Source organism: Symphalangus syndactylus, chromosome 2 (assembly GCF_028878055.3).
Source record: "Symphalangus syndactylus isolate Jambi chromosome 2, NHGRI_mSymSyn1-v2.1_pri, whole genome shotgun sequence".
Taxonomy (NCBI): Eukaryota; Metazoa; Chordata; class Mammalia; order Primates; family Hylobatidae; genus Symphalangus; species Symphalangus syndactylus.
In genome coordinates this window covers 47758738-47775528 of record NC_072424.2, presented here as the reverse complement: position 1 = coordinate 47775528, position 16791 = coordinate 47758738, and the positions used below count along the sequence as shown (strand labels likewise).

Here is a 16791-nt window from a genome sequence, read left to right as displayed (position 1 = left end):
TGCTATTGAGCCTTTGGTGAGGAATTTTCTGGAAAGGAGGAAAAGGTTCCAGACTATAACATCGGTCCCATCAGTAGATTACTGGATGTGGCTGGGCAAGTTGCTTAAATTATCTAGACTTGTGCTGTCCATAATGGAAACCACTAGCCACATGTAGTTGGCTATTGCGCACTTAAAATGTGGCTAGTCTGAATTGAGATGTGCTCTAAGTGTAAAATACACACTGGATTTTGAAGAACTGTTACAGAAAAAGGTAAAATGTCTCGTTAATAATTATTGTACTGATAGCTGTTGAAATTACCATGGATATATTTGGATATACAGGGTTAAATAAAACATTATCAAAATTAATTTCATCCATCTATTTTTGCCTTTTTTAATGTGGACACCAGAAAATGTAAAATTACATATACAACTCCCATTATTTTTGTTTGGAATACTGCTGGCTCTATGCCTCAGTGTTTTTTTTACTACTATTTGCATTATGTAATGGGCTGAGCACTGGATTAAGTTATTATGTGCCAGGCACTGGAGATACAAAGTTGAGCAAAATGTCTCTTCCTTCATTAGGAGAGAGCAAGGCGGAAGTAGAATCCATAGCAAAAACCAGCAGGCAATAATGATTGCGTTAAATACTATGGAGACAGCATGAGAGGGAGAGGAACTGACATCTCCAGGAGCTGCAGCAGATGGAGCAGGAAGCAGGGTCCAGGCAGGCTTCCCGGTCTCCCCCAACACTCCACTCACAGTGCAGTTGCCCTTCCTCTGAAATCTGACAGCACACAATTTCAGTGCCACCTGACCTTCCTTACATGATCCCATGCATTCTCAGTTAATTTTTTCTTATCTCCACAACTAAATCATGAACTGGTGAGGGCAAAGATGCTTATATTTTGTTACCCTTGATAACACTTCACGTATAGTAAAATGCCCAAAAAAAATTTATAAATAATGCATCTTTTCCAAAGCAAATGTGCAACATACGTCAAGAAAACTTGCCCACCCCACTACACATACATGCACACACATACACAGGTGCACATCAAGTAGTTGTAGTTGGAAGATAAATTAATGGCAGTGGCTGATGGAAAGTATCATAAAAGGAATGGATGCAAAGGATGGGACACCTTGTTACAAAAAAGTAAGTGAAAAACAATCTATGAATCCAAGCATTATTAAATACTGGCAAAGGTAGCATTAAGAAACAAAATGACCCAATAAATTGTGTTATACATGCATGTAAAGTGTTGTTTCCCATTATCAATGGAGCAGGAGCACAACTCACGGGTAGTTTCTTGAGCAGTCACAGGAGGAGACTCCCCCTCGTCATGTACTGCAGAAACGCTGACTGTGTACAAGGTCTGTGAGAAGAGGTCTTTGAGGGAAGTGCTGGTCTCTGATCTGTCCACCTCTACCTGTAACAGTAACAGAGCAGTGGAACTACTTTTACGAAGGGTTTACTTTTGACATCTCTCTGTTGTTTACTGTACCTGTCAGCATAAGAATATAAAATCTGTGATCAGAAAAGAGCAGTGTTTTCCAATTTACATGAGAATCCCGAAACTGGACACAGTTTAAATATTTCCAAACTGGAAAAAAATGTATGTACTAGATCATATGGCACATGACTGTCTAGAAAATAATGACTACCTGTGTATTCAAACAACCTAACCATTTTTCCACCTGTTTCCCTTTATATCACTGCATTATTTCTTTCAGCAATGCACAGCATGACTTCCTTTGCTATGCACAAGAACCTTGTGAGATTCACTGGCCATTGTACCCCTTTTAAATGGAAATGCAGAATGAAATAAATGTGTGCACATGTATAAAGTAGCTTTTGTATAATCCACAAATGACCAGCAGAACCAGTAACTGAGTGCTTAGAGAAATGATTCCTATGTTCCAAAAATGCCTCTGAGATTCTGACATTAATACTCCCTCAAGCACACACAAGTTTTGCTGGTTCATGAAGCCCTTCTAATTTGCTCTAACTTCAAATCCAGTCATCAAGGAACTCCCAAAAGATCACTCCCAAAAGGACACCCCTCTAACAACATACTCCTCCTTTCTCTGTGTCCTTCTCTAGTGTCCTATCTTTCTGTTATCTGACAAACTGCTCCTCTTCATTGCTGCATCCTCTTGCTACCTTTTATTTTTAGAAACATTATGACATTTTCTAGTAATTCTTAGACTAGAGAGCCATAGAAGGAAGCTGGATGAGAAGGAAATACCATTTAGATTTGATAACTTTTTATCTACCAAGGGATGACGTTTTTGAGATTAATATCACACAGCAAAACATTTCTGTTTTGACAAGACAATCCAATATACTATTGATTTTCAAAAACTGCTTTATTAATATCACAAATTTTCAACACTGTGTTAACAAAGTGACAAGTATTCAAAACATGCTATCATCCATACTTGATAAAGTTCTTTTTTGAAACCTACTAGGAAAACAAATATTTTCATATCTACTATCATCTTCAACCTACCTCTTTGACATCCTCTTCTGGTGTTTTGTATCGAACAATATATTTACGCACTTTCCCAGGCACAGGTTCCCAAAAGACATTCATAGTGCTGTGAGTCACATCTCTGAGTTTCAGATCCTGAGGTCTGGGTAAAGGCACTAGAGAAGCACGAGATATTAAATCCAGATGTGCTTATGAACCACAAAGCTCTAAAGCATCCATGCAAGCTTTCAAGAAGTTGTTTGGAGAAAATTTAAAGGTGTTTGGCAAAATAACTGATAAATATGGTTATGACAATAAAAAGTACCATGATTCTACCAGATAGACTGAATTCTTCTTAAGAAGGTTTTTCAAAAATAGAATATATTTAATTTTTTGTTATCACAAGGCTAACTTCTCATTTATATGTTACTCTTCTTCCACACTATTTAAATAATCTCTTGCTGCTCAACCCCATAATAAATCATAATTCATCATAAATGTACAGCTCGTTTCTTTATCAGATATTTAACTCAATTAAGACAGCAAACAAAATCAATAGAGTTATCCACCCTTAAGAACATGACACAAAAAAATAGTTACAGAGTGAAGAATGAAGATGAGTCAACATTAAGCATCCAATACACTTATAAGAAAACCCAGACACCTAAATTGTTAGAAGAAAATCCAAATGATAAATGGTTACCACATCTAACATAACTTTCCATTAAAAAAGGGGGAAGGAGGATAAGGAATGAGATTTTCTCCTGTAATATGAGATGTATTTCGCTCTTTCCAGCTGCCCATTTGACTAGTTTGACTTGTCTCTCATTCTGACTCTTTACATCTGTCTTCCTAACTCTCTAGCTCCACTTCCACATTTCTGCGCCTCCATCTCTTCAACATTTTTGTCTTGTGCATCTCTCTCTGCCCTCCCTTCCTCTACTGTTCCAGTCCAGCACCATACCCAAGTTTGTGACCATATTTGTTTTTAATCTCACTGTGACTTTGGGTCCCCTCTCTCAGCACTTTCAGAACACGAGTCTCTATCCCTGGCTGACTCCCCATTCCTTCCATCTGCCACTATCCCATTTTCACAAAACCACCAGCCCCAGACAGGTTCTAACATATAAAGGAGGATTAATAAGTATTTGTTTGTTGTCAATTAATTTACACTGACCCATCCTGTAGGGGATCTTTCTCTTCTCTGCCCCATCATGCTCTGTTTCCTTAGTCCCTTTTTCCTCCTTGAAGTTCCTTCAAAACTCTTCATTTTCTCAGAAGTGTGGGCCAAGACTCATTAAATTTAAGCCAGCTCATCTATCCCAGCATGTCAATCTCCCCAAGCATGAAGCAAAATACCAGCTGGGTGAGGCAAGAGGCAGTAAGTGGGTAAGTGCAATCATTGTCACTCTTCAAGAAAAAAGCACCTAAATGCTTAGTAAAACAAGTCAGAAGTACACAAAAGGCTGACCAACACACACAAGAGAAATGCAAACTAGGAAAGAGTCCATATGGTCTATACTGCTTTGTATTATCTCATAGTGGTATTCCCAACATCTAGCCCAGTGACTGGCATATAATAGGGGATCAATATATCTTTGCATTGGGTAAATTGATTAATTCACTTAACCGAAACAGACTTATTCATATGGGCCATAGAGTTTCTACACTAACAAGAATTTGGAGCACCTTGATATTAAACCCAATGTCTTCCTCCAAAATTACACTCACTCAACATTCCCATTCTCATCAATGCTATCTGTCATATCTCATGGATCTAGTACAACATCATTCATAAGATGCACCATTGTCTTACGTTGTACATCCTGACTGGCACCTAGCCAAGAGCAATAATAGTAAGACACAATTGATTGTAAAACACTTCAATTTCAGGCATGTTAACTGTGAAAAAAATACACATCCTAGAGTCAATTTGAGATGCCTCCATAAATCTAGAATTGAGATATTTATTCTCAAATTTGATTGTCAAAAGTAATAACTCTGTAACTTTATATCTAAATTACCAAATTATTGTTAGCATCACATGAAATAAAGTCTAATGAACATTACGTTCACAGCAATAAGAAGTGAAATAAAACTAGCAGTAGCTTACAGGTGACTTCCCGAACAGTGACGGGTTCACTAGTGAGGTCGTGCAGGACAGCCTGGACTGTGACTGCATACTCTGTGTTGGGAACAAGGTCATTCAGCTGCATGTCGTTCACTGTTGGCCCCAAACGCATCTGCACATGGACATGAGGAGCAGAAATAAGATATTCAAATCAAACTTTTCCATTTACCTTTGGAATAGTCAATTGAAGTCTATTTGTACTAGATTATAATACAGCTTGTATTTTTCATTTATAAGATTACATCTGCTTTGCCATGCTGATGTTTTCTCTTTTTTTGTTTGTTTTGTTTTGTTTTTGAGACAGAGTCTCGCTCTGTCATCCAGGCTGGAGTGCAGTGGCTCAATCTCAGCTCACCACAACCTCCACCTCCCAGGTTCAAGCAATTCTCCTGTCTCAGCCTCCTGAGTAGCTGGGACTACAGTGCATGCCACCACACCCGACTAATTCTTGTATTTTTAGTAGAAACGGTGTTTCACCATATTGGTCAGGCTAGTCTCGAACTCCTGACTTCAGGTGATCCGCCCACCTCTGCCTCCCAAAGTGCTGAGATTACAGGCGTCAGTCACCACGGGCAGTCCATGCCAATGTTTTCTACAATGTGTTGCAGACCACAAACCTACTTTTCTATTTTTCCATTTTGTACGTAAGGTTATAAATGAGTTCGTAAGTAACTGCAGTATAACAGGCACTATAAAGCTATAAAGTCTTGGGAAGACCCAATGTTAAAGAAACAAACATCTTTCACCTCTTTGGGTCTTGTTGGCTCTGTGTCCTTAACAGGTTTGTATGACAAGATGTAGCCAGTAGCTCCTCCCACAGGCTGCCACTGCACATGCATGGTGGTAGGGCCAACGTCATAAATATTCAGGCTGACTACAGGCACTGGCACTTCCAAAACAGAAAAGCAGACCATCAGTCTAGGTCCTTTCATTCCACTCATTTTTAACCATTGTTTCCTACACAATTATTGATATTTGTATGTACTAGACAGTGGGTTACTGTGAGAAATCAATAAGTTAATATAATCCTTCCCATTGCCCCAAAAAAATCCAATTTACATTGCTCATTGCACTTCATATTCAAGACTGCACATTACCACTATTTTATAAAAGGAAAATGTTAAAAGTTCAGGTTTCAAATGACATTCCAGTGAGTCTATACAATAGATACCCACTTCCTAATACGTTTACTCTCTTTTTCTGGAACATCACTAAGTTGACTATTTCTATTCTTCAATCACAGAACTTTATATATATGTAATCAACACTATTTTTTATATTTCTTCAAAAAATAAATTTAAAATAAGAACACTATACATTAATAACTGGAACATCAGGGATTTATAGGCTTCTTGAAGACAAACCCATGAAGCAGAGTAAAAAGTTTACAATCTCCCTGTAACACCCATATTGCTTCCAATTATTTTTTGTTCAAACATTGAGTTCAAAGTTTTAAGAAATTATCATATTCATCCTGCCAGTCATAAAATACATTATTTCTCACCTCCTATAGTCTAATATAAAGGGACATAAGAGAAGAGATAAGGACCTAAAACTTGAGCAGTACATAAAGTCAGTTCTTGCTCTAGAGGGTGATGCTCACTCCTCCTTCTTAAAAGTGGCTTTCCTTCTTCCCCCTAGAGCCCAACCAAGAAGCAAGAAGAAGGAAAGAATATTTTCATATGTCTCTGGAAGCATTACCAGGAATAGGAGCAAGGAACATCTACCCCAAAAGTGCTACTCAAAGCCAAAGCACTTAGAGTTTCTCTAGCAAAGACCAGATGCCAGAAAGAAAAGAGAAGATCTCAGTGGCAGCAGGGAGCGCTGGCCATTAGCAGAAGTGAAATCGGTATCTCTGTACGCTCTTCTTCCTGATCTTAGTCCCGCTCCCCACATGGTATCCTTCCTCATATCTTACTCCTGATGTGCTTTATTCCTCAATAAAATGTCATCATATAACAACTGAGTAAAATGTAAAATTATCCCCCTGAAAGGTATATTTGCATTTTAGGAGATTTTCCTGAAAGCAAAAGTCTAAAGACTCTAAGAAGTGAATAACTCCATTAAAGGTTGTTTTCCCTCTAGATTATTATGGCAGTGACCCCCTATTCCACAGTGGGGCTCCATGATGGCAGGATCAGCCAGTAGGAGTAGAAAACCACTGAGTATTTTCTGGGCACCTGCACAAAGATGGCACTCAGTAAATATTTACAGAATGAATGTTGAATAAAGAAATTATTTGGAAGGTAGGCAAAACTGGGCCATCATGCTTTATCTTGGAAAAGAAAGCAATGAGAAACAATTTTTTCATCTGACTTACAGGTTTGTTCTGTCCCCTTCAGAGGCTCACTATATTCATCTTCTACCACAGAATACACATTGACAACATACTCAGTTTCAGGCTTCAGATCTTTCAGCACTGTGCTAGTTTCCATTCGACTCACATAAAACTAGGGGGAAAAATTACACAGAGCAACAACATATGTATAGTCAGTTCCCTTTTTCCTACTATACTTACAAAGCAGTTAACTACAGTGAGCTTAGAATCTATATTTCAATTAGGCCATTGTCTTTTGTATTTGGAAACTATCAGATTACAATGAGATCTTGGACAATTCATATAATTTTTCTCCCAGCTGTTCTTTATTTGTAAAATGAATGGGTAAAAATAGACCATCTTTAATGCTCCTTGCTAACTCTCTGATTCTACTACAAATTCATAAATAAGTCAAGTATCTTCAATTAAATTTTAATGAAAAAAACATAATGATATTCTACAATTCTTAGAAACTGTAAGAATTTAAGCAAAGCTCTTTCCCTCTAATTAAAGCCAGATGGAAGTGCCTGCCTAGCAAAGTCAAGAATAGAAAGCACTATTCTTGACTCATTTCTGGCCCCTCTTCATTCCTCTTGCCCTCACCTAACATTATTCTCAGAGCCCTAATGAGGAGGACCCAATCTCAACATCAGGAAGAAGTAAGTTGTAGGTGTTCCTACTCACTTCTTGACGTTTCCCTCCAGAAACTGGATAGTATTCCACCTTATATCGATCCACACTGTCAGAAGGTGGTGTCCAGCTCACTCGAAAAGAACGATGGGTTCGCTCAGACATAACTAAGTTAGAAGGTGCTTCCAAATCACCTACACATGGAAATAAAGGGTATACACTTTTCTCATTATCGTAGAAAGGTGACAATATTTGAAATGACATTGAAACAATATTACGCTCCATATTCTAAGCTTTCACACACTTATTTTCACATACTAAGTAGCTACAATAAATCTGTATTAGAGGCTCATCACCTGTAAGACCTTTATGAATAGGTAACTAAAAGGTTTTCTAGCCTCAAAAGATTAAAACATGAGCTCGTTGTCTTTCCTTAAAACCTGATCCTCCTCTTCCTTACAAACTTTACCAATTTACAACTCACTGAGACTCAAGACCCGATATGGTTTTGCTGTGTCCCCACCTGAATCTCATCTTGAATTGTAGCTCCCATAAGTCCCCAAGTGTTGTGGGAGGGACCCACAGGGAGATAATTGAATCATGGGGGTGGTTTCCCCCACACTGCTCTAGTGGTAGTAAATGTCTCACGAGATCTAATGCTTGTATAAGGGTTTCCTCTTTCACTTGGCTCTCATTCGCTCTCTTGCCTGCCACCATGTAAGACCTCCCTTGCTCTTCCTCCATGATTGTGAGGCCTCCCCAGCCAGGTGGAACTGTGAGTCAATCAAACCTCTTTCCTTTATAAATTACCCAGTCTTGGGTAGGTCTTTATTAGCAGCATGAGAACAGACTAATATAAGACCTCTGAATCACCTTTTGATACTTTCTCCTCTCTCTACCCTTGTACATAATATAATCAGTAAATAAGAATTTAGGTCCCGACAGTTTAGCTTCTCCACAGTCTCTATCATTATTGGCACCACACAACTTCCCTGCCCTCATTATCACTTTGTTTCTATATACTTATGTCTTCTCTCCTTAACTACAGGTTATGCTCTGTGAGGACAGAATTGATTTTTCATTCATTCTATTCTCTAACAGGATCTAGTTGTATAATAAAGGAAGCTGACAACTGCATCACTGGAGAGAATGCAAACAAACACGTGTTTTTCAATCTGGGAACATCTTACCGCCTGTGACTGTGCTCCCTGTGGGTGGATATAGGTGAAATGACTAATACATAACAGTATCTGGAATAAATGCTGATGAAAATAGAAATATTAAGCTCAATATGTCTAATAGGAAAATGGCCCAAATAATAATTACAAGAGAAAGGGATTAATCCAGTAACTCCATAAGCATGGCAAATCATTCTCATAAAAACTCTTTCTACTTTTTGTGCAAGCCAAAACTGGGGAAAGCCTTTCCATTCTTAGTATCTTAACTTTTATTATACTTGGGTAAGAGTCAAACCTACAAAATTATCAAGCAATTTTACTGTCTGGGAAGCTAGAATGAATGCAACTATTACATAGTTCATTTTTTAAAAAAAAGCTAAACAGATAAAAGATGTTTTCATCCCCACTCAAAGTTCTCTCCAATGGAATAAAACTACAATTCTCTCAGCTAATCAAGAGCCAGAAGCCTACAAATTCTGGCTGCCAGGCTGGTCTATTTCTCCAGGGAAAAGGTCAATCTGTTGTTCAAAATTCAAAAAAGAAAATCTGCAAAAGTTAGGAGAAAGAAACCCAAGAGGGAACATTCAAATAAACATACCCCTAGCACCCAGAGCAAGTGAACCATTTCTACTACATTACTTCTTAAACTTATTCCATCTTTTCCAAAACCAAATTAAATTAATGAAGGACAATTTTACCATAATCTACATGTACTTAAATAAAATTTTTCTCACATAATAAGGGCCATAATTTTTATCATTAATTTTCAAAAAACCTTCAAATTTGGTGATTATCATGTTTTGTCCCATGATTTACACAGAGAGTAATCATTATGCACCATCCTTTGTTAGTATAAATCCAGTTCTATAATTTTATTTCAATATCCTAATTCCTTAGCTATATCTACTTTTTTAAAATACCCCTAAAAACATCTTTAAACATTAGACCAAGACTAAGTAATTTTTCTCCAGATCCCAGCTTCTTCACTGGCAAAAAGAGGTTATATAATTTCTAAATGTCTAAACTGTAAAATTGTAGCTTCTCCTTATATTTAGGGATTATAAGTGTAAAGTTTCAAATCTGATCATCTACAGTTGAGGCAAAGCAAATCAGATATAAAGACTGCTCTCTTATTCCTGCTCACACTAGGAAATCAAAAAAAGGTACCAAAACTGAGGAAAACAAGAGTCTGGGAACAACCATCTAATAGCAATGTAGTAACTAAATGGAGTGAAGATGCTTTACAAGACAATAGGTATATACCAGAAAAGAAAGCATCTCTCTTTCCCTCTCTTCCTACCCCTTCCCATTTATGTATATATGTTGTGCGGGGGAGGGTGCAGGTATGCAGGATATAAACTAAATGTATCCTCAAATAAGCTAGAATTCATTGAGGTGCCATCACGAGAAACATATCAGAAAAAAAAAATCAGTGACTAAAGCAGTGATTCTCAACTGGGGACAGTTTTTTTCTGCAGCAGACATTTGGCAACAACTGAAGATCTTTTTAGTTGCCACAATTTAGGGAATGCTACTGACATCCAACTGGCAGAGGCCCTTCACACTGCTAAACATTTTATAATGCACAAAATAGTTCCCTCCCCCTCACCCAAAAGAATAATTATTTGGCCCAAAATACCAGCAGTGCTGAGGGCAAGAAACTCTGGGCTAAACTTACCTGGACCTTTGACACTGTTACACAAATTAATGGTGAGATCATCCACTATCCTGGAGAGTGACTCAAAATCTGCCACATTGTATGCATGGGTATCATCAGGATCAGTTGCAATCATCTTTAATTCAACTTCATCAGCATTTTTAATACCTTCAAAAATGGATATATACAAATTAAAAGCACTTCTCAGAAAAAAAATTAATGGAACGAAGCAAATGATTTACGGCTTTCTTAATTCATGGCTGCTTTTGGCCAACTATGAAGGTTTAATAATTAGTTAACTAAAACATACATATTATTTTTCTCAATAATAAAACAGAAACAAAGGATAATACAAACTGAAAGCTCTTTTAAATTGGCTTCTTCTAAATGTATCTAGCACCAATTTCCCACCAAAAAGTGTCTCTTCAGTGTTTTTTCTGGAATGTAAAATAATGGATATCAAACATAAACATGGTTCTGTGGAAAACCAAGTAGGAGTTTTTCTGAATCCTATTAATAGCACATTTTTCTTCTTGATCTATTAATTTTCTTTTAAGAAACCATGTAGTTTTGTCCCAAAAAAAAAACAAGAAAAAATGAATTAACTTCCTGGAACATTATTTTGATAAATTATGTGACAGAAAAAAATGGGGTTTTTTTTTCGTGCTTCAGATAAAACTTCTAACTATGAAAATATCCTCAGCACATTTGTAACCCCAGGGGCATCACTGTCCTTTTCAGTGCGTACCAATAGCAAACAGCTCCACTCCCTCATCCTTGAGTTTCTTTGAAGGTGCTTCAACATCGTCTTGTGATTTGCCATCAGTAATGAGCACACCAATTTTTCGAGCTCGAGGTCTCATGCCAGCTTGGGTCCTGAAGTTCTGTTGGCGAATGAAATTCAAAGCCATGCCTAGTGGGATTTTTAGAAGAGAATCAGTCATATCACCATTCAGCCACAAACCTTAACCAGAAGCATGAGCTGAAAGAGTGTCAGACAGTCCTTACTCACCTGTGAGAGTATTGCCTCCTTTGTATGGTAAGTTTGCCACAGCTTGCAACAAGCTCTTCTTGTCTCTGTGAGCATTTAACTGCCACTCTGTTCTGGGATCCCCACTATACTGAGCAAGAGCTAAAATGACACCACTGGCATTAGTGCATGTGAAAGAGCAAGATCAAAATGTCTAAATGGCTCCAATGTTGTCAGAACCTACCAATTTGTACTCTTTTGGGGCCAATGTCAAAGACTTCCACAATACGAGAAATGAAACTCCTCACGGTTCTAAAATTTGCCCGGCCGATGCTCCATGACCCATCCACCAGCAACACAATGTCTGCCTCAGCTCTGGTGAGACACTCCATCCCTGACATGGCAATCACGAGACAAGACAGTAAGAAGCAAATTGTTGGCAAGGGTACTTCCTTGTCACACCTCTGCCACTCCCTGGATCCTCAGTGTTGCCTGTCTCCGTACTATGGTCTAGCTCAGTGATGTGGAGTATAAGACCCTGAAAATATGTCCATCTGATTTATTAACCTCAATTAACAGTCTTAAGAATCAGCAGTTCCTCCAAAGATTATTTCAGTGGCCAATCTTTCCAATCTTTCCTTTATCTTTGACTCGATTTCCTGCCCTCTTTCATAGAACCTGGAGACTTGAATTAAGCCATTGTTGAAAATTTGATGGGCTCACAAATTCAAAGGCTGAAATAAATAAATGAGAATGTATAGCTGTCTAACTATGAAGTACTAATAACTTTAATAAAATTTTAATGTAGTCAAATCATTAGATGTTGCATTCTTCTGCAATATTTAATGGTCATAGCAGACAAAAATGAGATGGACTGATAAAACATGTAAACTAAAAAAAGGTTTTTGTGAGCCAAAAATTGTCTTTTCGAATAGCTAAGCTGTTAGGTAACTACCACATATATATGAAGGATTAGACACATAACTTTTAAAATTATACTTTTTTGAAGTAAAGATATATTTTTTAAACCCTGATATATTACTATTTAGCTATTAATCATTTAAATTTATTATCTATTATGAATAAAAATCAGATAAATATAGATGGTGAAGTTTGCACATTTAAAGAATCAAGAAAGAAGGAAGACAATTTAGAAAAGTATGCAAACAAATATACAAATTGAGAGCTGTAAAGATAAGCACAAACATTGATACGAAGGAAAAGCTTTGGAAAGAGAAAATAATCCCAACATCCTCAGTGTACAAGCTACAAAATAAAAATATAAGTCAGTTAATATCATCATAAGAGAAACGATAGAACATTAATGCAAACAGCAAGATTTGACACTTGATTTTGTCCACATCCATTTTTTTAATGTTCTCCTTTCCAAAAGCTTATATTACCAGCTATAAATTTTCCAATTTATTACAAGGTTAGCATTTGGTCTTCATATTACAAAAGAAATCATTGGAAAAAAATAAATAATGCTCATCACGCTACAAAATACAAATGTGTCACTCATATATTATATACTATATCAGGATTAAGGATTCCCAAATACTATCCCAAGGAAATAAGCCCTTACAAGCCTGCTCCTGCTCTGCCCAGATCTACAATTTTTTAGCAATAATGAAAACTATCAGAAGTAAACTCTGTCCACCACCTCCATCTCTAAGAATGTTAAAAACTAGCTTTATGTTCATAAAGGCTGTAATTGTGGCAGGGATAGAAAATCTAAGGGGCTTATGTTACCATTTTGCTTCCCAAGTCATAGTTGCCCACCTATTTATGTAACCTAACACTGCTTACCCAGCCCAAATAAAACATTTCTGCAATGACTTTAACAAAAGAAAACTGCATCTTAATCACTAAAAATAGAAAAAGGTACAATATCTACATTTAGTAAAAACTCATCTTTAAATAATAGAGCTTAATTATACAATAATGCATAATTTTAAATTTAATATTTAAATGCATTAATAAATTTAATGCATAATTTTAAATTATGTGTTATTACATAATTTAAAATTACATTAATAATTACATTACTAATAATTATTAATACATTAATAATTATATATTACTCTTAAAAATAGATTTATGTAATAATTTAAGTATGAAATAATGCAATGCTGATAAAAGAAGTATAAAAAATACTGTCAAAAAGCATGCTTGACTGGATGTTTGAAGAAGTTTTTTTGCTAAGTATGTAATTTATTGAAATAAATTTTAGTGTAAAATTTGTATCATTGTTTTCCATTGCATGCTACCCTAACAGTTCACATTTGAAAGAGTTTCCTAAGTTGTTTTCCTCGAGGAATGTAACTCAATTTCTTACCAGAAGATAAAACTGGCATTACAGTTGTGTCGGAAAGGGTTGTCATTTCTTGTCCAACAAGTGGTGAGCTTTCTCCTCCATCAAACATTCCAAAAACATTCACTTTATAGGTGGTACCAGCCCTAAAATGTTAAAGTATACATATAGCCTGTGAGAACCATAGGGTCAAGTGGTAGCACTTTTTTTTGCTTTGTTAAAGACAGTCATCTTGATTTACAAGTTTTCACTATGAAGAGTTTATAGTGTACAACATTATAAGAGAAGAAAAATAATTTCTGCCACTTTCTCACTTACGCTTACCCTGTGAGGTGTCAAGAGAAACTGGACAGCAAGCATTCCAGAGAACACTAGGAATTCACAGCACTGGTTTCTGTCTTGCCTTTCTAGCAGATGCAGAGTCTCTACCCTGCCTTTCAGCATGTCAGGGAAGGGTCAGACTCTTTATTCTTACTGTTTCTAAGCAATGGGCTTTAAGAAAATAATGAAGTGCTGTACCTGGCAAGTAACATAAGACAATGCCTAACACAATGCCTGACACATAGTAAGCTCAATGAAATTACTCCCTACTCTGGTAAAAGTAAATCACAAGCATTTATATAGATTTCAATAGTCTTAAATGAATGACTGAAAAACAAACTTCCCAAAAGACTACACACAGTAATTCATTCTTTTTACTGTAATGAATGTAGGGTGCTGTTCAAACTGAAACTTCCTTGTTTTTCACTGCCCAGCCTGGAGCTGGACCTTTCATGAGCCCAGCCTTGCCCTCTCCTGCCAGCTGGCACCCACAAGGTCCTGCCTTCTTTCTCCTGTATAGCACACTGGAGGGGGATTCACACTCAAGATCTCAGCATGAGTCCCTCAAACCTTGCCAAAAGGTACAGGAACCCCCACACTTCCACATGGCTACAATTTCGGTGACGTGTAATAAGAACATTAATTTCTTAAAAGCGGGGTGTTATTGAAAACACCAATTCTGAGCACTTAATAACAAACAAAAATTATTAAACATTACAAAAAAATCCTGCTCAGGCCTAAATTCTGTTGCTGAGCCCTGAATCCTAACTTCAACTCCAGCAGCACCAAGCATAAGAAAACAGCTTTAGCTGATTTTAAATACTTTGCTGGCAAACAGACATATAAGGGATATTTGTGTAAAGCCTACTAATTTACAAAAGCTATTCAACCTTTTAAACAAATTAATTTCATCCTTTGATACAAACATAGTTAATTATTCCTACCTAAGTTCCTCCAAAACAACTGTGTTGTCATAGGGTCCAACCACTAACTCTCCCAGTCTTCTGTCATCCCCTGTGGGGTGGAATGTGACTTTATAACCCTTCACTTCCCCAGGGGCAGGCTCCCAAGTCACTCGGAAGCTTGACATGGTTGGGTCAGATGTTTTGAGGTTTCTGGGAGATTTAAATCGAGAAGCTGTAAAGACAAAAAGATTTTTAAAATATTATCTATAAGACTAGGCTTTGGGGTTTCTTTTTTATTAGCCCTACAAAAAATGCATATCCATAAAAAGGGTTCAAGTCCGGTAAGTACAAAACAGCATGTTCCATAGAAGTCCAGATAACAGAGTGCTAGCTAAGTAGAAGTGTAAATAATTCTCACAATTCAGATTAGATTTGCATAAGAACATTAACATGTAGAATCATTTTACCAGGAACTAGATTGGTAAAAATAACATGTTAATTAGACATTGTCTAATAATTATAATTTAACTTATTACAGAATCAGTTTTAAACATTTACAAATGAAGTAGACATACCAAAGTCATCTTTTAAAACATTACCTTCTCTCCCCTTCAAAACATAATTATTATTTCGTACCTGTTGTTCCTGATCCTTGCCTAAGCTTTCCTTCTCCCGTCTTGTAAATAGGAAGAACTGTGATGTCATACGTGGTCTGTGGCTGAAGTCGCTTTAACACTGTTGAAGTGACTGTGGGGGGCACCTTAGCAACCATTTGCCTCCCTCCCCCGTGGGGGCGATAGACAACACGGTAGTTGACGACTTTCCCTGGGGCTGGTTTCCACGTCACTCTCATTGTGTTTTCTGTTTCTTCATCTACTTTCAGGGTTTTGGAATCTTGAGATACTGTGAGATAAAAGGAAGATTAAACTGTATACCACGTTGAAAAAAAATGTATGTCCACCTCTTCATTTATGTGAAAAGAAACTCTCTGTGGCTTCTTAAATACGTACACTGTTCCATTGCTTAGCATTGTAATCTCTCATAAATTCATGATGGCGTGTGAGCCTAATCTCATCGAGATCTCAGTAAGATGTTTTCGTTTTATCTAGCTAATACTAAAAAATGGAAGTTCATATTGCAGAGATTTCCTATTTGCCTTCTAGAGACTTTAGTAAAGAAAACATCCGTTTCCGGAGATAAGGTTTTAGAATTTTTATTATATTTCCATCTGTAAAGAATTTATCTAGTAATAATGCTGTGGAGAATACTAAAAATTACAAATGCAGGGTTGGACATTTTACTTGGACTTTTTCAGAAAAAGTTGCAATCCATAAATAACTAGCCAGAGTGACTGTAGTTAACACCATTCTTATGATCACCACGCACATCCCAGACTATGAGCACAAAAGAATAAGAAACTAACACTTCAAAATATTCCAGGGGCTCTAAAGATAAACTGGTATATGCTGAGTATTTCAGAAAGCACTATCTGTAAATAGTGTTTGCTTAATATGTAATCATAATATGTAATTATTTATTAAATTCCATTTTACTAATATTTCACAATTATTAATAACACTATATGAAATAAGTAACCAACAGCCACAAATAACCTACAACATCCTATTTTTATACATAATTAGAGTTCATAAGCAGGACCGTTTTATTCAGTTCAATAATCAGTGTTCAAAAGAACGTAAACATGTTCTATAGAAAAAGATTAAGCTAAACAAAATTCAAAATCAGCAAAGAATCTTTCCTGATTGTAAGAGAAAATTTCATGTTCCAGTGGTCAAGAGCCATTTGAAACAACGAAGAAATCTGAAAAAAAAAAAACCTAAGAAAAATAAAACACAATAATTTTCAGACACGGTATCAGTTGGCACAGGACACTGAGCCCTAAGAGAGA

General features: G+C 36.6%; 1 protein-coding gene across 7 annotated transcripts in view; it reads right to left on the bottom strand.

Annotated features, from left to right (window-relative positions):
- COL12A1 (collagen type XII alpha 1 chain) overlaps positions 1 to 16791 on the bottom strand; it is a 146915-nt gene that overhangs the window by 56260 nt on the left and 73864 nt on the right. For 5 of the 7 annotated variants that reach the window (XM_063629700.1, XM_063629712.1, XM_063629716.1 and 2 more), the window contains 13 exons: positions 15519 to 15785; positions 14922 to 15114; positions 13681 to 13802; positions 11587 to 11736; positions 11385 to 11504; positions 11121 to 11285; positions 10394 to 10540; positions 7592 to 7731; positions 6911 to 7040; positions 5337 to 5479; positions 4573 to 4702; positions 2499 to 2635; positions 1286 to 1415 (listed from right to left, as the gene is read on the bottom strand). In XM_063629700.1, coding sequence (XP_063485770.1) covers positions 1286 to 1415; positions 2499 to 2635; positions 4573 to 4702; positions 5337 to 5479; positions 6911 to 7040; positions 7592 to 7731; positions 10394 to 10540; positions 11121 to 11285; positions 11385 to 11504; positions 11587 to 11736; positions 13681 to 13802; positions 14922 to 15114; positions 15519 to 15785 — 1974 coding nt within the window. The remainder of the gene's footprint in view (positions 1 to 1285; positions 1416 to 2498; positions 2636 to 4572; positions 4703 to 5336; positions 5480 to 6910; positions 7041 to 7591; positions 7732 to 10393; positions 10541 to 11120; positions 11286 to 11384; positions 11505 to 11586; positions 11737 to 13680; positions 13803 to 14921; positions 15115 to 15518; positions 15786 to 16791) is intronic. The other 2 variants (XM_055255975.2, XM_063629724.1) reach the window with 1 other exon arrangement.